Source organism: Macrotis lagotis, chromosome 6 (assembly GCF_037893015.1).
Source record: "Macrotis lagotis isolate mMagLag1 chromosome 6, bilby.v1.9.chrom.fasta, whole genome shotgun sequence".
In the NCBI taxonomy this organism is placed as follows: Eukaryota; Metazoa; Chordata; class Mammalia; order Peramelemorphia; family Peramelidae; genus Macrotis; species Macrotis lagotis.
Window position 1 is genome coordinate 87,897,898 of NC_133663.1, and position 22,645 is coordinate 87,920,542.

General features: G+C 38.4%; 1 protein-coding gene across 2 annotated transcripts in view; it reads right to left on the reverse strand.

Moving 5' to 3' along the window:
• FAM117B (family with sequence similarity 117 member B) overlaps positions 1-22,645 on the reverse strand; it is a 137,847-nt gene that overhangs the window by 49,508 nt on the left and 65,694 nt on the right. For both annotated transcript variants that reach the window (XM_074191620.1, XM_074191619.1), the window contains exon 3: positions 17,754-17,846. In XM_074191620.1, the coding sequence (XP_074047721.1) occupies positions 17,754-17,846 (93 nt within the window). The remainder of the gene's footprint in view (positions 1-17,753; positions 17,847-22,645) is intronic.

Genomic DNA, 22,645 nt, shown 5'->3' on the forward strand with positions numbered 1-22,645 from the left:
CACACACACACACGTGTGTGATTATAGAAATCTATGCATGTGAATGTCTATGTGTACATATGTATGTGTATGTACCTCCCCTGATTAATTGTGCTTCCTAGGGAGGCGGAAAGGGGGGGGGGGGGTAAAAAGTGCTCTGTTGAGGAAAAAAAACTACAAAGAAGGAAAGAAACAATGGACAGCTTTGAATAAAGTGTAGTAGTTATTATCCAGGTTTTCTTGAATGCAGTTTATTGCTTTATACTGAGCCCTCTCATATTCTGCTGTGTACAAGGCAATGTTCTTTATTTTTTCTTATTTTGCATTTAAGTTAAAAATAGAAATTTAAAAATAAAAGTACAAAGCACTTGTACTAAGCCCTAGGAATACAAAGAAGATGGAAAAGGTTCCTACCCTAAAGAAGTTCAATCTAATAGTGAAGACAACAAGAAGCTCAATACAAATAAGCTCTATGCAGGATAAATAGATCATAACAGAAGGCACTAGAATAGGAGGGGGTCAAAAAAGAGCTTCCTGTGGAAGATGGGTTGTTTAGCTGGTACTTAATAGAAGCCAGTAGGCAAAAATGAGGATGGAGAGCAGTCCAGGTAGAAAGGACAGTCAGAGAAAATCCACGGAGGCAAGAGATGGAGTCTTGTCTGGGGAATAACCAGAAGACCAGCAGAGATACATCTAAGAGGCCAGGGAGCAGGAAGACTAGAAAGACAGGTGGAGGCTATGAAGGGTCTTAGATGTCAGAGAATTTGCATTTGATCCTGAAGAAGATAGGAAGCGGATGAGTTTATACTGAGTAAGGGGATGACAAGGTCAGAACTGTACTGAAAATCACTTTAGTGATTGAGTGGAAGTATAGGGCGTAGGGAGGTTATAAGGACCTGCTGCAGTGTGCTGACAGAGCCAGAGGGCAGAGAAGGCTTAAAAAAAAAATCTGTCATCCACCCTTGTTAAGGATGATATCCTAATCAGAAAAACTGCCCCATGCCTGCTTTTCCATGGTGAGGGTAGATGAGTGAACAGCTGCCGTTTTTGTCGCCTATTTGGCAATAGGATGAGGAGCTTTTCAAGTAGTTTCTGAGTTCTAGTGAGCTAAACAGAGATTGGTTTTCCCTGCTGACAACAGGTCTGGGAAATCATCTTGAGCCCCAAGGCCATTCTGGGTCTCTTGCCACTTCACTTCAGTGCCAGAGACTGGGGTACAAAGAGAAGCCAGAGGCAGAAGTTGCCCTCCAACAGCTCACAATCTGGTGTAGACAACCTGCCAACACACACTCTATGAAGGTTCGACATGAAGCACTGACCAGATGGGAAGGCAAGAGGATCAAGAACTGCTGCAGAAGGTGGGGTGTTAAAAGAAGCCTGTGGCATTAGCTGTGCCTCCCTACTGCTTCCTGTGTGTGAGTCAGGCGCAGGGCTTGAAACCATTCAAGGTCCCCAAGAGGATACTGGTATTAAAGGAGGCTGGATCTTTGTTCCAAGGAAGTTTTGGACGAACTAAAAGAATTGCGGAAATTTCTAGAGGGAATCTAGCTCTTTAGTGAAGAGTAAACCAACGAAATCTTGATAATAGTTAAAACTGAATATCTTCCTATTTTTCTTTTTACTACTTTACTGTTAAAAAACATATGATCTATAATTGCTGTTACTTGAAAAACTACATCAGGGTAATGACAAATCAACAGCTGTCCTTATCAACAATTATTGTCATAATAATCTCATGGATAGTTCTTATAAAAATGTTGCATGGATGGGAACTAGGTATGTGGATTGAGAAATATTAAAACAATGCCTTTCTTTGGTAATAGGTTGAAATTTTTCCAGTACTATCAGACTACAGACTATCATTGTAATACTCTCCTTTATTTCTTACAACTTAAGAATTGATCTTTTTGATTTCCAATTCTTTTTGAGGTATTTTTTATCTTTGAAGTTTACAGTGTTATTTATATATTGTAAGAATAAACAAAAAATTTTTAAAACCTCACAAGAAACAAAATGAAAGAAAAAAATGTGCTTCAGTCTGTGTTCAGATAACTATCAGCTCTGACTCTGGGGTGGATTGCATTCTTTGATCATAACTTTATCAGAGAAGTTGCTTCCATATTTCTTCCCACAGTTGCTATTGCTGATTAATTCCCTCCATCCATTCCTCCGCACTCTCATTTATTCTGTTTTCTCTTTCCTTCTACTCTGTCCCTCTGCGCTACGGGGGAGCTGAGTGACACAGCTGATAGAGCACCAGCCCTGGGGCCAGGAGGTCCCAAGCCCACATCCCACCACAGACATCAGCCCATGGTCCTGGGTAGGCCACCAAACCCTACCAAAAACAAAAATAATGTGTTGTATCAGACTACCCTCTCCTCTACAACGTACATCTCCCCTCCCCTTCACCTGTCTCCTTTCTCCAATCTCCTTCCTCTCCTTGTTCCTCTAGGGTAAAAGATTTCTATGCCCTATTGAGTGTGTATATTATTTCCTCTCTAAGCCATTTACAATGAGAATGAAGGCTCCCTCATTCCCCTCACCTTCCCTCTTCCATTCTTTTGCAAAAGTTTTTTCTTGACAATTTTTTGTGAAATATCGACCCATTCTACCTCTTCCCTTTCTTAGTACATTCCCTTTTCACCCACTGACTATCTTTACAGTACCTTACTATTCAGCTCCCTCCTATACCTTGTCTATAGATATGCTCCTTCTAACTGCTCTAATAAATGAAAAGGTTCATGAATATTATCCGTATCATCTCCCATGCAGGAATACACACAGTTCAACATCAATAAATCCCTCATAATTTCCCCTTCCAATCCATCCTCTCTATGCTTCATTTAAGTCCTGTACTTGGAGATCAAACTTTCTGTTCAGCTCTGGCAGTTACAAGAGGAACTTTTGAGATTCCTCTATTTCAATGAATGTTCATCTTTTCCCTGGAAGAGGATGTTGCTGGGTAATTGATTCTCAGTTGCATTCCAAGCTCTTTTGCCTTCCAGAATGTTATATTTCAAGCCCTGAGCCCTTAATGTGGATGCTGCTAAATCCTGTGTAATCCTGACTGTAGTTCCATGATATTTGAATTGTTTCCTTCTGGTAGCTTGTAATATTTTCCTCTTTGACTTGAGAGTTCTGGAATTTGGCTATAATATTCCTCAGGGTTAATTTTTTGAGTCTCTTTCAGAAGGAGATCGGTGAATTCTCTCAATTTCTACTTTTATCCTGTGTCTAGGATATCAGGGCACTTTTCCTATAGAAATTCTTTATAATTGAAGTCAAAGTTCTTTTTCCTGATCATGACTTTCAGGTAGGCCAGTAATTTTTAAATTGTCTCTCTGGATCTGTTCTCCAGGTCAGTTGTTTTTCCAATGAGATAGTTCACATTTTCTTCCAGTTTTTCATTCTTTTGGTATTGTTTTATTGTTTCTTGATTCCTTGCGAAGTCATAGCTTCCCTTAGCTCTACTCTACATTTGAAGGAGTTGTTTTCTTCAGAGTGCTGACTTGGTTTTCATGTTTTTTCTGCATTTCTCTTCTCCATTTTTCCTCTGCCTCCCTTACTTGATTTTCAGAATCTTTTTTGAGCTCAACTCCTTTTTTCTTGGAGACTTTGGATACAGACCCTTGGACTTTGTCATCTTCTGAGTGTGTGTTTTGATCCTCCATGGGAAAAAGTACTTTCCTACAGTCAGTTTCCATTTTTTTTTCTGTTTATTCATTTCCCCAGTCTATGTCCTGGTGTAGGGACGCTTCCCAAGTTTTTGAGTTTTTAGGGCACCCCCAACAAGGACCCTGCCTATGTTCTGGTCTGTGGATGATCACAAGCACACCCCTTTGCCCTGGAACTGTGAGGAGGGTCCCTGTTCTATGGCAATGTGGGGGGTGGGGGTGGCCCCAGACTACAACCAGAGTCTGAATATGGACAGAGCACCAGAATCCTATCCCATGGATAGAGGACAGACCTCAACAGTCCCCTCCCACCCCCTTACCTTCTGTGGACTGGGACTCTGGGAGCAGCTGCTATGGCACCCTGCTGGGCGGTTCTGTGGGCCTGCTAGCCTGGGCTCCATGCTCACTCTAGTAGAGGTTTCCCCACTAACCTTCCAAGTGGTGCTTCCAAGCACAGGTCTGAAAACTGCTTCAGCTGCCATGAGCCAGCATCCCCAGGGACCTGGGTGTCCCGCGGGCTGTTCCCAGAAGGCTGGAGCTCCTTTGCTCTGGCTTGGTGATCCTGGCTATTTCAGCGCCCCCTCCAACTCCATGGAACAGAGACTTCCCATGATCTTCCAGGTGACCTTGGGCTAGAGAATTGCCTTACTGGGTCTTTCTTGGGTTCTGTTTCTTGAAAGTTTAGTTAGTCATAATTTTAAGGTCTTTGGAATATTTTGGAAGAGAGCTCCTGGGAAAGCCTGTTTTCATGCCCCCATGTTGGCTACACCTCCAAGAATTGATTTTTCAATTGTGTCAATTCCAACATAGACTTCTTTTATGTAAACTCTACCCCCCCCCCAAAGGTTGACTTTATTTTAGTGGATTTCTTGTCAAGCTTTCTTTAAATTGGTTATTCTATTTCTCTTGAGATGACATTGCTAATAATCTCCCATCATTCTCTACAGAAAGTGAAGTTATATACTTCTGTTGACATTGCTTTTCATTCTCTATTTGGAAAAGAGATCAAATGTACAATGATGGGGTGGCTAGGTGGCACAGTGGATAGAGCACTGGCCTTGGAGTCAGGAGTACCTGAGTTCAAATCCGGCCTCACACACTTAATAATTACCTAGCTGTGTGTCCTTGGGCAAGCCACTTAACCCCATTGCCTTGCAAAAACTAAAAAACAAACAAACAAACAAACAAATAAATATGTATAATTACAATCAACTTGATAATTATATGGTGTTTATCATTTCTGTTATCTAAGGATATTATTTTGGAAGGATGAATGACCTATTAAAAACACTACAGAGTGTAGGTATAAATGGACTGTTCCTTAAAATAATTAGCAGTATCTATCTGAAACCATCAACAAGCATTATATTCAATGGGGAGAGGCTAGAGGCATTCCCAATAAGATCAGGGGTGAAACAAGGGTGCCCATTATCACCACTACTATTCAATACTGTATTAGAAATGTTAGCATCAGCAATTAGAGAAGAAAAAGAAATTGAAGGAATTAGAATTGGGAAGGAAGAGACAAAACTCTCACTCTTTGCAGATGACATGATGGTCTACCTAGAGAATCCCAAGAAATCATCTAAAAAACTACTGGAAACAATTAGCAATTTTAGCAAAGTTGCAGGATATAAAATAAACCCTCATAAATCCTCAACTTTTCTATATATGTCCAGCAAGACACAACAGAAAGAGCTAGAAAGAGAAATCCCATTCAAAGTAACCTCAGACAATATAAAATACTTGGGAGTCTATTTGCCAAGACAGACTCAGAATCTTTTTGAAAACAATCATAAAACACTTCTCACACAAATTAAATCAGATTTAAATAATTGGGCAAATATCAACTGCTCATGGATAGGTAGAGCTCATATAATAAAAATGACAATTCTACCAAAACTAAACTGTTTAGCGCCCTACCAATCAAAATTCTAAAAAATTACTTTAATGAGTTCGAAAAAATTGTAAGTAAATTCAAATGGAGAAATTAAAAAGTCAAGAATTTCCAGGGATTCAATGAAAAATAGTGCAAAAGAAGGTGGCTTAGCCCTACCTGACCTAAAATTATATTACAAAGCATCAGCCATCAACTGTTTGGCATTGGCTAAGAAATAGAGTGGTGGACCAGTGGAATAGACTAGGTGTAAAAGCAGGAGATGATTATAGTAATCTGCTGTTTGATAAACCCAAAGAGTCCGGCCATTGGGATAAAAACTCCCTCTTTGATAAAAATTGCTGGGAAAATTGGAAGGTAGTATGGAAGAAACTTAGATTAGACCAACACCTCACACCCTTTACCAAGATAAGATCCAAATGCTTACAGGACATAGACATAAAAAACAATACTATAAGCAAATTAGAAGATCAAGGACTAGTCTACCTGTCAGCTCTATGGAAAGGGGAACAGTTTATGACTAAGGAAGAGTTGGAGAACATCACCAAAAACCAATTAGATGATTTCGATTACATTAACTTAAAAAGCTTTTACACAGATAAAACCAATGTAACCAAGATCAAAAGAAATGTAGTAAATTGGGAAACAATCTTTACAATGAATGATTCTGACAAAGGACTCCTTTCTAAAATATACACAGAACTGAGTCATATTTTTAAAACAAAAAACCATTCCCCAATTGACAAATGGTCAAAGGATATGCAAAGGCAATTTACAGATGAGATCAAAGCAATCCATAGCCAAATGGAAAAAAATGCTCTAAATCATTAATTATTAGAGAAATGCAAATTAAAGCTTCTCTGAGGTACCACCCTCACACTTCTCAGATTGGCCAATATGACCAGGAAGGATAATGATCATTGTTGGAAGGGTTGTGGGAAATCTGGGACACTATTACACTGTTGGTGGAGCTGTGAACTCATCCAACCCTTCTGGAGAGCTATTTTGGAACTATGCCCAAAGGGCAACAAAAATGTGCATACCCTTTGACCCAGCAATACCACTACTGGGTAAAGAAATGATGAAAAAGGGCAAAAACATTACTTGTACAAAAATATTTACAGTAGCCCTGTTTGTGGTGGCAAAGAATTGGAAATCAAGTAAATGTCCTTCAATTGGGGAATGGCTTAGCAAACTGTGGTATATGTATGTCATGGAACACTACTATTCTATTAGAAACCAGGAGGGAGGGGAATTCAGGGAAGCCTGGAGGGATTTGCATGAACTGATGCTGAGTTAGATGAGCAGAACCAGAAAAACCTAACAGCAACATGGGAGTGATGTTCAACCTTGAAGGACTTGCTCATTCCATCACTGCAACAATCAGGAACAATTTTGGGCAGGCTCCAAAGGAGAGTATCATTTGTATCCAGATAAGGAGCTGTGGAGTTTGAACAAAGCTCAAGGACTATTCCCTTTAATTTAGAAAAACACAGATGTCTTATTGTCTGACCTTGTGACCTTGTAGAATTCTCTTCTCTTCTTTAAGGATATGATTTCTCTCTCATCACAACCCAATTTGGATCAAGTTACAACATGGAATCAAAGTAAAGACTGACAGAGGGCTTTCCGTGGGGGGGGGGGGGGGGGGGGGGGGAAGCAAGATTGGGGGGGATTGTAAAACTCAAATATCTTTAATAAAAATTAATTTAAAAAGAAGTATGAATGATTTATATGTATGTGACTTCTGTTTAGTCCACAAGCTTTTGATTTTTCTCTATTTTCCCACATTTTTTTGATGATGCTTCCCCATATACATTTTCCCACAGGCATCAGATTACCAAAAAATAAAATTAATTTGGTAGGTCTTATTTAGCTCTTCATGGAATTTTTCTATACCTTCACCTCCACCACAAATCTTGGTTCATAGTTGATACTCTCATGATGGTCATTTTTGCAAATACTTATCTGTACTACAAAAAGAGATTACTGAATGTCCCATGAAATTATATATTTTTATTGGCAAGGCAAATGGGGTTAAGTGGCTTGCCCAAGGCTACACGGTTAGGTAATTATTAATTATCTGAGACCGGATTTGAATCCAGGTACTCCTGACTCCAAGGCTGGTGCGAAATTATAGTTCTAATTGTTTTTGGATATAAAACTCTCTTCCAACTGCTTTATTGATCTACCACTCAAAGAACATTTATCAACTATTCTTTCAATTTTGTATACCTTTATCTACTGCTTCCATATAAAGCAAAAACAGATCCAATTCAGAACCTCCAGTGTTGTCATAGGATCAAAGACTTAAAATTAGAAGAGGCTGCAAAAGTTCAGCAAATTCAAACCTCTCATTTTACAGATGGCTTACAATGAGATTTTTAACCTCACCCCACCAGTGGTGTCAAACTCAAACAGAAACAAAGGCTACTTACCTCTACATGGATCAAATATTTAGTTTTAAAATGTTATTAGTGCTTTATTGTATTACATTTAATTTCTTACATATTTCCTAATTACATTTTAATCTAGGTCAGGTTGCATTTAGGAGTATGCTGTGTAGCACGGCTGTGGGAGGAAATGGTAGAATTGCATTACTAGAGAGAATTCCACTATTTTTTTGGAAATCGCAACTCCTAGAGACCAAAGCAGTCGATTTAATGATCCAATATATTTTTGATGACAAAGCCAAATTAACTGTCACACACACACACACACACACACACACACACACACACACACACATGTGCGCGCGCATTTCTTCCCATAATTTATTTCAGAACTAGTTATATTTGCAAATTAGTCACTTTTTTTCCCCTCCTTCAAATCTGTAAATGATAATGAAAGTAGTAGTAAATAGACTGAAGTAATTAAATAAAGCTCTTTCCTTCCCAAGAACAGGGTAACAGCAGTTTAGAAGCTGTTTTATTTGGCTTCTGATCACTGTCTTCAGGATGATTCTCTCATGACTTTTTAATTCTAACCTTCATTAATCCAATTAATGATTTTTAAAAGTATGCTTCTCACTCACCTTTAACCCATACTCCAAGACATAGTTTTAAAATCATCTGAGTATGATGAATTAACTGCTCATAACTGACTTGTACCAATTATATTTAAGTAATGGCCTTATTGCCCACCAGCAGTAGACCTGACATAAATTATAGCCACAAAAAAGCAATTTCTAAAAAAAGATTCTCACTGCAGTTTGGTTCACAAACTTGCATCTTTATCTTTGGGCTTATGTATAGGCAGTCTTCCACATATGAATCATTACAATTTTTTTTCAACTTTTCTCTTCTTCCCTTCAAGCTATTCTCTCAATAATGAAAGGCTGATGGCCAGTTATTTTCTCTTTTTTTTTAACAAGTAAAAAGATAACTTTATTACATAAAAAACAAGGGAATAACAGGTTGTACACATGACAGATTTGCAGTTTCATGTATACTCACCTATTAAAAATTCTACTATATCATAGGTATGGTATTTTATTTCTTTTTATTTTTGGTATTTATTAATTTATTTAGTATTTTATTTTCCCCAGTTACATATTAAAAACAATTTAACATTCTTTTAAAAAACTTCTCTCAGAATAACATCTGTATCCAGATAAAGAATTGTGGAGTTTGAACAAATTTCAAGGACTATTCCCTTTAATTTAGAAAAAGAAAAACAGATATCTTAATTGTCTGATCTTGTTATCTCTTATACTTTTTGTTTCTTCCTTAAGGATGTGATTTCTCTCTCATCACACTCAATTTAGAACAATGTACAACATGGAAACAAAATAAAGATGGACAGATTGCTTTCCATGGGGGGGTGAGGGAAGTAAGATTGGGAGAAAAATTGTAAAACTCAAAACTCAAATAAAATCTTTAAAAAAAAAACACAAACAACTTCTCTCCCTTCCTCTCCTTCTTCCCCAGTCCGCTATTTGAGAAAGCAAGCAATCCAATATAGGTTATAAATGTGGAGTCATGCAAAAACATTTCCATAATAGTAATGTTATTAAAGAAAACACAAGACTCCCCCCCAAAAAAGAACTCAAGAAAAATAAAATTTAGAAAAATATGCTTCAATCTGCACTGAGATGTCATCAGCTCTTTCTCTAGGGATGGACAGCATTCTTTACTATTAAGTCCTTCAGTCATTAGTAAGTCGTCTTGGGTCAGAGTATTGCTGAGAAATGCTAAGTCATTCACAGCTGATAAGCCTACAATAACTGCTCTTACTTTGTACACAGTATATTTTACTTCGAATCAGTTCATGTAAGTCTTTCCAGGTTTTTCAGAGTTATTGTTTCCTTCCATTTAATGCTTGTGAGAACAATCTTACGTGATTGATCTAAGCAAATAAGGGATATTTTATACAGACTTTCTTAATGATTTCTTATAAATACTAACATCCACTAGAATTGAATAAACTTATCAGCAATCAAATAAAGGAAACTCAACCCAGTAAATATAACAATTTTGCACTAGCATTTTTGGGGAGATCTGGAATGACTTCATTCATAAGATGGTGTTTGAACTGAGACTTAAGGAAGAGAGGGACTCTCTGAAGTAGAACCTAGGAGAAGAGCATTCCTGGCCCATGGGTGACCAGTGCAGAGGGCAAAAAACAGGGGACAGGTTGGGTATGAGGAGCTGAACAAAGGCAGAGTGTCAGATGGAGTCATGTCCAGGGAGTCTAGAAAGATAGTTTGGTTATGTAAGCCCTTAAAAGCTAAACAGAGGAGATGGGTTTGATCTCACAGGCAACAAGGGCACCAGAGTCGCATGATCAGATGTACTCTTTGGCAGCAGTGTGGATGAAGGACTGGAATGGGAGAGATCTGAGGTGAGGAGAGAAATGGAAACTCCACAAAGGTGGTAGCTGTGGGAGTGGAGATAAAGGACCAGAGACAAGCAAGGCTGTGAAGGTAGAAACAACAGGAGTTAAATTGCAAAGAACTGTGAGCCAGGAAACGAATTCACTGAGAAAGGAAAGTAAATGTCCTGGGAATCAAGATGATACCAAAATATGAACTAGTAATAAATTTGGACAGCATAAACCTCAAAGAAAGAAAGATCGTTTAGTGAAGATGGTGATGGAAGAGTCTGGAAAAAGTCATGTGAATTCTTAGTGATTCAGGAGTTTGAGAACGTATATAGCAAGGAAGGGTCAGACTCACTGAGGTCTAGCAGATGGAAGGAGACTGTTTAAAATAGGAGGAAGCTTGTTAATAATAGAGAAGGCATTTCAGAGATTTTTAAGGGATAGATAATAGGAAGATGTCACTTGGTAATGGGGTTAAGAGTCCTGGATTCATATTCTGGAGAGCAATTTGGAACTACGTTCAGAGGGCTATAAAAATATGCCTCCTCTTTGATCCAGCAATATCACTACTAGATCTGTTTCCCAAAAAGACCATAAAAAAGGGGAAAAGATATAATAAAAATGTTCATAGTGCTTGAGAGGTATGGCTAAACTGATTGTGGTATATGAATGTGAAGTATTGTTCTGTAAGAAATCATGGAAAACTTTCGAGAGACAGAACCCACAAAGGGACCCAGTGAGGCAGTTCTCCTACTCAAGGTAATCTGGAAAAGAGCAGAAAGGCTCTGCTCCCCAGGGTAGGAGGGGCGGCCTGGCAGAGGGGTGGCCGGCCAGAGCCAAAGAACTTCAGGTTCCCAGAGGCAGCCCCAGGGCGCTGGGAGCCACGGCTCACAGCAGCGGGGGGAGTGTCCTGAGCTGCACCCCAGGGGAGCACCGGCACAAAGTGGGGGAACAGCAGGGGGGGGGGGAGGAAGACTTCTGTCAGGGCGAGCACGTGGAGCCAAGCCCTCAGGGCACACAGCAAGCAGTTTGGTCTTTCTGCAGCTCAGACCCGGAAACAGAAGCAGGTAGAGCCTGTAAGCAGGAGCCCCCAGAGCATGAGCCCATTGAGTTGAGGGAGGGGACTGAAGAGAGACTGCCTAGTTCTGTCCTCTGCCCCTGGAATAGGACTCTGGGGCTCTGACCATATTCAGATCCTGATCGCAGTCTAGGCCCCCCCATAGAACAGCAGGCCCCCCACTACCTCAGCCCCATGGCAGAGGGGGCGCTTATAGTCATTCACAGACCAGGAGGGAGGCCGCACACACTGAGACCCTTGTGGGAGTGTCCCAAAAGTTCAGGAAGCACCCCAAAAAACAGGCTTAGGCTGGGAAAATGAACAAACAAAGAAACAAGAGGAACACCACTGAGAAATATTTTGCAAATGAGCCCAAGAAGGATCAAAATACTCAGTCTGAAGATGAGGAAGCACAAGGTCCTGCATCTAAAGACTCCAAGAAAAACAGAAATTGGGCTCAGGCTATGACAGAGCTCAAAAAAGACTTTGAAAATCAAATGAGGGAGTTAGAAGAAAAACTGGGAAAAGAAAGGAGAGAGATGCAGGAAAAACATGAAAATGAAGTCAGCAGCTTAGTCAAGGAAATCCAAAAAAATGCTGAAGAAAATAGCATGCTAAAAAACAGCTTAGGTCAAATGGATAAAACAGTTCAAAAAGTTATTGAGGAGAAGAATGCTTTAAAAAGCAAAATTGGCCAAATGGAAAAAGAGATAAGAAAACTCTCTGAGGAGAACAAATCCTTCAGACAAAGAATAGAATTCAGGGAGACTGATGAATTTACCAGAAATCAGGAATCAATACTTCAAAACCAAAAAAATGAAAAATTAGAAGAAAATGTGAAATATCTCATTGAAAAAACAACTGATATGGAAAACAGACTTAGGAAAGATAATTTGAAAATTATTGGAATACCTGAAAGTCATGATCAGGAAAAGAGCCTTGACATCATTTTCAAAGAATTACTACAGGAAAATTGCCCTGATATCCTAGAAGCAAAGGGCAAAACAGAAATGGAGAGAATCCACTGATCCCCCCAGAGAAAAGGATCCCAAAAAACCAACCCCTAGGAATATTATAGCCAAGTTCCAGAACCCCCAAGTCAAAGAGAAAATATTACAAGCAGCCAGAAGGACACAGTTCAAATATCGTGGAGCTGCAGTCAGGATCACACAGGACTTAGCAGCAGCTACATTGGAAGCTCGTAGGGCTTGGAATACAATATACCGGAAGGGAAAAGAGCTTAGAATGCAGCCAAGAATGAACTACCCAGCAAGACTGAATGTCCTCTTCCAGGGAAAAAGATGGACTTTCAATGAACCAGGGGAATTTCAAAGGTTCCTTTTGGAATGGCCAGAGCTGAACAGAAGGTTTGATCTTCAGATACAGGACTCAAGTGAAGCATGGAGATTGGAGGAGAGAGGGGAAATATGAGGGACTTAATGAGGATGAACTGCATGTATAGAAAAATGATACATATGAACCATGTCGGTTAATAGAGTAGGTAGAGGGAGCTTTTATAGTTGAAGCACAGGAGAAAGCTGAATTCGAAGATAAAATATGGTGTAAAAATGGAGTCAATAGAAAAAAAGGGAAATGGAATGGGAGAAAGAAAAAGGAGAGGGGGAATAGTCCAAGATATTTCACATAATAAGATTTTTTTTTTAATTAGAATGAGCTATTGCAATGATATGGAAGGGGGGAGGCAAGGGGGAATGAGGGAAGCTTTGCTCTCATCAGAGATGGCTAGGAAAGGAAGCAGCAAATATACTCAATGGGGTATAGGCATCTGGAGTAAGAAGGAGGGGGGAGCAGGGGGAAGGGGTGGGGATGTGAATAAAGGAGGAGAGGATGGACCATGGGAGGACAGTGGTCAGATATAACACATTTTCTTTTTTACTTCTTGCAAGGGGCTGGGATTGGATGGCCTGCCCAGGACCACAGGGCCAGGTGGATTCTGGGCCTAAGGGGTGGTATGGGGGCTCAGGGCCTCTTGGCCCCAGGACCAGGGATCTGTCTGCTGCGCCACTCAGCGACCCTACAGCAGCATCAGAGTGAAAGGAGAGAGAAAATATAGTACATGGTAGTGGAGAAATAAGAAAGGAGGGAGTTGCGATCAGCAATGGCAACATTGGAAAAATATGGAAGTAACTTTTGTGATGGACTTATCATAAAGAATGTGATCCACCCATGACAGAGTTGTTGGTGTTGGAACAAAGACTGAAGCACATTTTTTGTTATTATTATTTGGGGGAGGGTGCAGGGCAAGTGGGGCTGGGTGGCCTGGCTGGGGTCACATAGCAGGGTGATCTTTGGGTGTCTGGGGCCGGATTCGGACCCAGGTGCTCCTGGCTCAAGGGCCAATGCTCTGTCTACCACCCAGCCACCCCCTACTATTATTACTATTTTATTTTATTTGGGGTTTTTTTCCCCCCTTCTTTTTGGTTTTTGCAGGGCAGTGGGGATTGGGTGGCTTGCATGTCACACGGCTGGGTGATTATTGGGTTTACGAGGCTGGATATGGACTCGGGTGCTCGCGGCTCCAGGGCTGGTGCTTCGTCCATTGTGCCACCTAGCCATACCTACAATTATTAGTATTATTTTTTTAATTTTAATTTTTTTTCTCTCCCCTTTACTTTTTCACCCAAGCAAGTCTATCTGTATTCATGGGGGGAGGGCTATTTTGTTTACTTGTAAACAAGGATATTTTATTAATGTAAAAAAAATTGTACAAAATGAGAATAAAAATAAATTTAAAAAATTATTAAAAAAAAAAAAAGAAATCATGAGCAGTGGATTTCAAAAACACTGGAAAGACTTATATGAACTAATGCTGAGTGAAGTCAGCAGGACCAGGAGATAGCTCCTTGTACACCGCAACAGCAACATTCTGTGATGATCAACTATGATAGACTTAGCTCTTCTCATCAGTACAATGATCAAAGACAATTCTAAAACAACTTGTGATGGAAATGCTATCCATATCCAGAGAAAGAATTATGGAGCCTGAATGCAGACCAAAGAATACAATTTTCACTTTTTAAAATGTGTTCTATGTTTTTTCTTTCATGGTATTTTTGTTTTGTCACTGTTATGGTGAAGGAGGAGAGAAGTGAGGGAAAGAGAAAAAGATGGAACTCAAAATCTTACAAACTATCTTTACATGAAAATTCAGGAAAAAATATATTAAAAAAAAAAGTCAAGGGCTCAGAGTGACGTATATTGTAAAAGAAACTTTTTTCCAGTATAAGTTGGGCTACCTGCACACTACACATACCCTCTGAGATTCTCATTTTGTGAATTTTAATTTACATGGTGATGATAATAGCAGGAGGGGATGGTGGAATTCTTGACCTCTCTAAGATTAACATGATATAATAGCCACCACTTTAGGGAATGAGGAAGACCAAAATTAATTTTGGGGGAAGCTGGACCTAGGAAAAGAAAGGAAGATTGGCAATTTAGCTGCTGAGAGACAAAAAAATTAAAACTGAATACAACATTTTTTTTTGATGAGGCAATGTGGTTAAGTGACTTACCAAAGGTCACATAGCTATAAGTGCCAAAGTGTTTGAGGTGGAATTTGACTCCAGGGTTAGTGTTCTCTATCCACTGAGCCACCTAACTGCACCCCCAAGATTTTTCTTATTCTAGGTACTGTCAAAATAGAATTCAAGAGATAGAAGTGGGATAAAAATCTTAGAAGTTTACCATAAATAAATAGCACATTCTCTAACATTATTCCTATGGGAAATTGTATTCTACTCATTTGAAGAAAATATGAAGAATCTGTGAAGAACAAAGTTCTTCTAACTAAATAACCTTATATTATGCCTATTTTACCAATACGGAAATACTGGAAAGAGTAGCAAAGATTTTAAACAATCACATTGTTTCCCTCTTAAAATCACATTTCCAAAAAACCATTCATTTTAAGTTTACCTTTAAGTACAGTCCTGCCCCTGAACCCCTCACCTGTCCATCCCCTATATAATAAAACAAAAAACCAGAGATCAGCTCAAGATCAGGGTCTTGACTTGTAACATCTGGCAGTGTCTGGTCTCTGGTCTATCTCTCTTCCTGGGTACTGCATGTCTGTTCCCAGCCTCTGAATATCACCTATCCTTTTCCATCTGTGTCCACGTCTTTCCTTCATTCTATTCCCCATGTATTCTGGCCAGGCCCCCATATGGCTGGCCCTATCCTAGCATATTCCATCTCTGGCTCTTACCCAATTCCTCGACCATGACCCAGTTCCTCCCTCCATGGTTGCATGCCCCATTCTTTGTTTTATTTTGGTGGTGGTGGGGGGGGTTGCAAGGTAGAAGGGTTAAGTAACTTGCCCAGGGTAACACCACTAAAGTAATTATTAAGTGTCTGAGGCACCTAGGTGCTCCCCACCACCATTCTTCCTTTATCCTTATCCCTTTCTCCATGTCAAACTAGAAATACGCATTATGTAAAAAGCACTTTATGTAGAGGTTTGCAGAACAGTTCACTTACAAAAAGTGGAAACATACACACACACACAGTTTGATAAGTAAAAGGAGAACAAAACAGTTCTAATACTTGCTTCTACTAGCTACATAATTCTCAATTTAGTATCAATAACTAGATCAAACATTTAAATATGCAGAGAGTATGGATCAAAGCAAAGTATTTGCAGACTTTAAATGGATAAATGTTCATCTGATAGTATTCTTTTTTACATTTCTATACTGATTACAAGTTATAATCATAGTTAAGAAAAATTTTTGATAGCAGTTCCCATTATAAATATCATCATTTAGTTGTATGAACCTTGAGTTCCTTTTTTTTTGTTTTTGTTTTTTTGCAATGCAAATGGGGTTAAGTGGCTTGCCCAAGGCCACACAGCTAGGTAACTATTAAGTGTCTGAGACCGGATTTGAACTCGGGTACTCCTGACTCCAGGGCCAGTGTTCTATCCACTACACCACCTAGCTGCCCCTGAACCTTGAGTTCTAAATTAACTTTGTCACCAAAGCTTGAAAGGTACTTTAAGAAAATTCTGAAACAAAAAGGAGGAAATTAAGCACTTTGTACATATTCTGTTCATAACTGAAAAAAAAAATTCATAATGTTTCTAGTATATAATCATGAGACATCCAAGAGCTATATCTATAACTAGCCTCCAAATTCTTTTTTATTACAGATTTTATTTAGAGTTTTACAATTTTCCCCCTAATCTTACTTCCCTCCCCCCACAGAAAGCAATGTCAGTCTTTACATTGTTTTCCATGGTATACACTGATCGAAATTGAGTGTGAGAGAGAGAACTCATATCCTTAAGGAAAAAAACATAAAGTATAAGAGATAGCAAGATCAGACAATAAGATATCAGTTTTGGAGCGGCTAGGTGGCACAGTGGATACAGCACTGGCCCTGGAGTCAGGAATACCCGAGTTCAAATCCGGCCTCAGACACTTAATTACCTAGCTGTGTGGCCTTGGGCAAGTCACTTAACCCCATTGCCTTGCAAAAAAAAAAAGGAAAAAAGACATCAGTTTTTTCTTCTTCTAAATTTAAGGTAATAGCCCTTGGTCTTTGTTCAAACTCCACAGTTCTTTATCTGGATACAGATGGTATTCTCCACAGCAGAGAGCCCCAAATAGTCCCCGATTGAAGGACATTTACTTGATTCCAATTCTTTGCCACCACAAACAGGGCTGCTATGAATATTTCTGTACAAGTGACGTTTATACCCTTTTTCATCATCTCTTCAGGGTATAGACCCAGTAGTGGTATTGCTGGATCAAAGGGTATGCTCGGGTGTAGTTCCAGACTGCTCTCCAGAAGAGTTGGATGGATTCACAGCTCCTCCAACAATGTATTAGTGTCCCAGATTTCCCAAATCTCTTCCAACATTGATCATTGTCCTTTCTGGTCATATTGGCCAGTCTGAGAGGTGTGAGGTGGTACCTCAGAGAAGCACTAGTTTGCATTTCTCTAATAAGTAATGATTTAGAGCAATTTTTCATGACTGGTTTGCTTTGATCTCCTCATCTGTAAATTGGCTTTGCATATCCTTTGACCATTTATCAATTGGAAATTAGCCTCCAAATTCTTACAAAACCCTGTTTGTTATTTAAAATATGCAAGGGTTCCCTGGAGTTCAGTTTGGAAATTCTTAATTTCAACACAGGGATGTGAATACAAGTATTAAGCTAATAATGAAGATAAATGTTTAGAGTTGTCTAAAATTTGTTAAAATAACAATCTTCTGATATTTAAATATATAATAGACATAACCTAGATTCAAGAAAACCAAACACTTATTGAAACTCCTCCCGAAACAGATATTCCTGACCTCTTTGAGCTGGTCTGTGCTGCCCCAAGATGCTGAACGCTTGTGGGAGCCTTTCTTCTTCTCAGAGTATTCTTCAGCCCACGCACTCTCTGTCTGCAATGAAAAAATTGATCAAAGTTTAGTATATCAGGCAGGCACTGATTCTTAAGAAAACAAACAAACCAAACCAAATCCAAATGCATGTATAATGTGAAAACATTTAATAAACTTATCAGAAAAGATCTGGAAGATAAAATGAACAAGATCCACAGCACAAACCATTTTAATATCTCACAGGAGGGAGGAGGAACTTTTTTTGAATTATAGATATTTTATTTATTTTGAATTTTACAATCTTTCTCCTATTGTTACTTCTCTTCCCCCACCCCCCACAGAAGGCAAATTTCCACGGTATTCATTGATCCAAAATGAATGAAAACACAGAAATTTTGAGGAGGAAATGGAAAGAGGAACAAAGGGACAGAGGGGAAGAAAAGAAGGGGGGAAAAGTGGGGAAAAGCATACAAAAAGTCACAAAAAAGGAGAGGCATCTAACAATCAGCACCTCCAGGAGTGGAGGAAGTAAAAATGCTGCTTCTGGGTATGATACCCTGGATTGAGAAGAGAGACAGCTCTGTGTCACCAAGGCTGGGATGTCACATCAGCCCCAGATCCTGGGGGGAGGACGGGACAGACTGAAAGCCACCAGGGACAGCCCAGGTCCCGATGAGCTCAGCCTAGGACTAGGGTCAGAGAAAGACTGAGAGGATCAGAGGCAGGTGCTGGCACTCTCGCCATGCACCTGAGCTGGTTCTGAATGCTGTCTGGAAGCAGGGACAGTGAACAACCAAGGGAGGCTTCCACCACTGCTGCTAGGACATGACAGAGGGTCGATCGAGAAGCGCAGAGCAGCAAGAGCATAGGGAAGAGAACAAGTGCAGTTACTGCCCAAGAAGAGCAATACATTGCCCCAACCATTACAAAAGAGAAAAAGAAGTCACTGGAATTACAGGGTTGTCTGTCTCTGAATACCGTAAAGGGGGAAAAATCTAGGGAAACAAATTTCATGCTTATGTGAGCAAAATTAACACTAGAAGTGTTGGAATAAATACAAAATTATATTATATGAGCAAAATAAGAAAAAATTAAACAGATATTCCAACGGAAGGCAAGAAAAAGAAATTTACAAAAATACAAATCACTAAAAAGAAGTCAACCAGTGAAAGTAACAAAAAAGCAGGTACAAATAGATGTATAAGGAACTGGAAATAAATTCACAAGCAAGCCCCAACCAAATTGGAGATATGAAAGACAGATTTAGATTAAACCTTAGCTTAACTGACATTCAAGATGGTATTGAAAAATGAGGTGGGGGGCAGCTAAGTGGCACAGTGGATAGAGCACCATTAGAACCTTAGAGGACTTAGGAAACCACCACCTGGTTAGGGTATGATAGATTTCAGACTGAGACAATTCAGGCTTGCACAGTGATGAGAAATGGGGAAAGGTAGGAATAGTGATGATACTAAATAAATAAATAAATAAATAAGTCACTGAAATATTTCCTAAATAGGAATAATTCTGAAACTAAAGGCTGGAATTATACTTCTTTTTTAAAAAGCAAGACTAAACAAAAACTTAGAAAAAAATCGTTATCTTATTATGTAATTTTGCTATGTCTTTTACTTTATTTTTCTTCCTTAAGGATATAATCTCTCTCTCTCATCACATTGAACTTAGATCAATGTATATCATGTAAACAATGTAAAGACAAACAGACTGCCTTCTGTGGGGGGAGGGAAGCAAGATTAGGGGGAAAATTGTAAAACTCAAAATGAATAAAATCTTTCCAAAAAAAAGCAAGACTGACAATTTTTGATATCATAAAGAGAGGTGAATGATATACCCACATCAAGTTCTCACATAAGCACAGTAAGAAGTAACTTCTGCAGAAATGTTCACTGTTTATCTTCATATGTCATATGTACAATGCAATCATTTCATACTTTAAAATGATCAGAAAACTAATTGGGATTTTTAGTCTTGCAAAGTCATATATAGTTAGATGACATGATAACCTAATATTTATCTAATAAATATGTATTCAAATAAAACTCGTTTTAAAAAAGCAAGACTACAAAAATGAAGATTTATCATTTTATAGACAACTGAATATTTTTGTTGTTATATACATGTATGGATATGCTCACTTTTTGTTGTTTAAATTCAGAATAAAAAAATACATTTGCCAAAGGACATATTTAAAAAATAGTAAAATGGGGGCAGCTGGGTGTCACAGTGGATAAAGCACCAGCCCTGGAGTCAGGACATGAGTGCAAACCTGGCCTAAGACACTCAATAACTGCCTAGCTGTGTGACCTTGGGCAAGTCACTTAACCCACTGCCTTGCAAAAACTAAAACAAACAAAAAGTAAAATGATAACGGCAAAGAATTATTAAAACATCAATAAGTGCCAGCTAAGAGTCTCTATATCCTCTTCAGAAATAATAGGGGAAATAGTTAAAACAGTTCTCAAAAATGCCTATAAGTCTAAAAGACATGGAATTAGAGTTCTTAAATTATGAACCTTTCAAATTTGAGCTTATCAGCTAAGGGCAAAACAAAGGCATCAAAAACTATCACTAACTTGAAATTTTCAAACAAAAATTGTGATTGAAAAAATATTCAATGTTTAAAAAAGAAAAACAATAAAATTCAATACCCAAGCAGGTATAGAAGTGTCTCTGAGTTCTCCAAGCCTAAGGAGACTAAACACTGTCTCCAACAGGAAAGCTGAAAAGGCATCAAGCAAAAGACAAGTGATAAGGGGTGGCTAGTTGGCGCAGTGACTAGAGCACCAGCCTTGGAGTCAGGAGTACCTGGGTTCAAATCCGACCTCAGACACTTAATAATTACCTAGCTGTGTGGCCTTGGGCAAGCCACTTAACCCTAATGCCTTGAAAAAATCTTAAAACAGACTAGTGATAGACTAAGGAGTCCACTGCTCAAGTACTACTAATTTTGCCAAGTTTGGAGAGGAATGATGCAGCATAGATATGTTGTATTTTTCAGTCAAAGCAACTCTTAAACATCTTTTGATGTTTTAAGCAATCCCCACACTGATACCATCCCCATCCCTAAAATACTGAACTAGTATCAAAACTATTTACACATTGGGGGGGAAATGGAAACACTAGTAGAAAAGAATCAAGATCCTTGATCAAATATTTGCAAAATATTAAAGTTTGATAAACCTATTAAAAAGAAAAACTGGAGAAAATATTTATTATTTAATGGATGCTACTTAGAAAAACAGATTGAAGCATGACAAAAAATTTTTTAAAAGGAAGAAAATGCAATTAAGTATTTCTCTTCATTATGGATTTTGATTGTTTCAGTCATATCCAATTCTTCATTGACCCAATTTAGGGTTTTCTTGGCAAAGATATTGGAGTGGTTTGCCATTTCCTTCTCCAGGTCATTTTACAGATGAGGAAACTGGGATAGTGACTTGTTCAGGGTCACACAACTACTAAGTGCCTTAAGCCAGATTTAAACTCAGGATGCTGAATCTTCCTGATTCTAGGATTGATACTCTTATCCATTAAACAAATTAAACAAAGGGAAAAATTATTGGATATGAGGTAGATGTACAGAAGGATAAAGAAGAAACCTGTCCTATGAAACAGAAATATGACTGCATAAAAAAGTTAATCAAAAATAACTGGGGGAGGCTAGGTGGCACAGTGGATAAAGCACCAGCCTTGGAGTCAGGAGTACCTGGGTTCAAATGTGGTCTCAGACACTTAATAATTACCTAGCTGTGTGGCCTTGGGCAAGCCACTTAACCCCATTTGCCTTGCAAAAAAAAAAGATTAAAAAAATAACTGTTGAATAAGTGATTTTGATAAATAAAATACATAAAAACATCTTAAAATCATAAGAAACTGATACATATGTATACACACACACACACACACAGAGTCAAAAGCAATATCTATTCTCCAAAAGCATGAGATTAAACATTTTACAAAATGAAGTACAACTATCATAAACAGGTTAAAAAAATTAAAGATAATTCATCTTTAAGACCATAAAACTTCCAAGTCTTTAAATCATTTGCTCCTAGGTTAAAAAAAAAAAAAAGGAAACATATCAGTAGAAAATAATAAAGTCTAAACAAAACCAAAGTTCATATGAAAATTTCTTAAACTTAAAGATAATAAAGAATCTCAGAAAAGCACTCATTTATTTATTAAATGTTATTAACCCAGAGATTCCACTGAAAAGCTCTGAATTCCCAAGAATATCAATGATTTTTTTAAAAATCCTGCATAGATATCATCTTATTGTCTGATCTTGCTGTCTCTTATACTTTGTTTCTTCCTTAAGGATATGATTTCTCTCTTCTCACATTCAGTTTGGATCAATGTATGTATACCATGGAAACAATGCAAAGACTGTCAAATTGCCTTCTGTGGGGGGTGGGAGTAAGATTAGGGGAAAAACTGTAAAACTCAAAATAAAATCATTAAAAAATAATAATAATTAATCCTGAATATGATGAAATATGTCAGCAAAGTGGTATAGCAAATAAAATTATTAGACTTAGGACAAGAAATACTCGAGATTAAATCCTGGCACACTACACTTACTGTGTTGACCCTGTGCAAGTTCCTTAACTTCTTTTAGTCTGTTTCCTCATCTGTAAAATGAGGGTGGTACTTAATTCACAGGGTTGTCATTAGAATCAAATGGAAAAGGCATTCTGAAATCCACAAAGCATTAGGTATATAAATGTTCACTGAAATTATAAAAGCACTTTTTATAGTAGCAAAGAGCTAGAAACAAAACATTCCAAAAAATGAACAGTTAAACTATCTTTGGTTCATTTTTAAAAATATTTAAACTC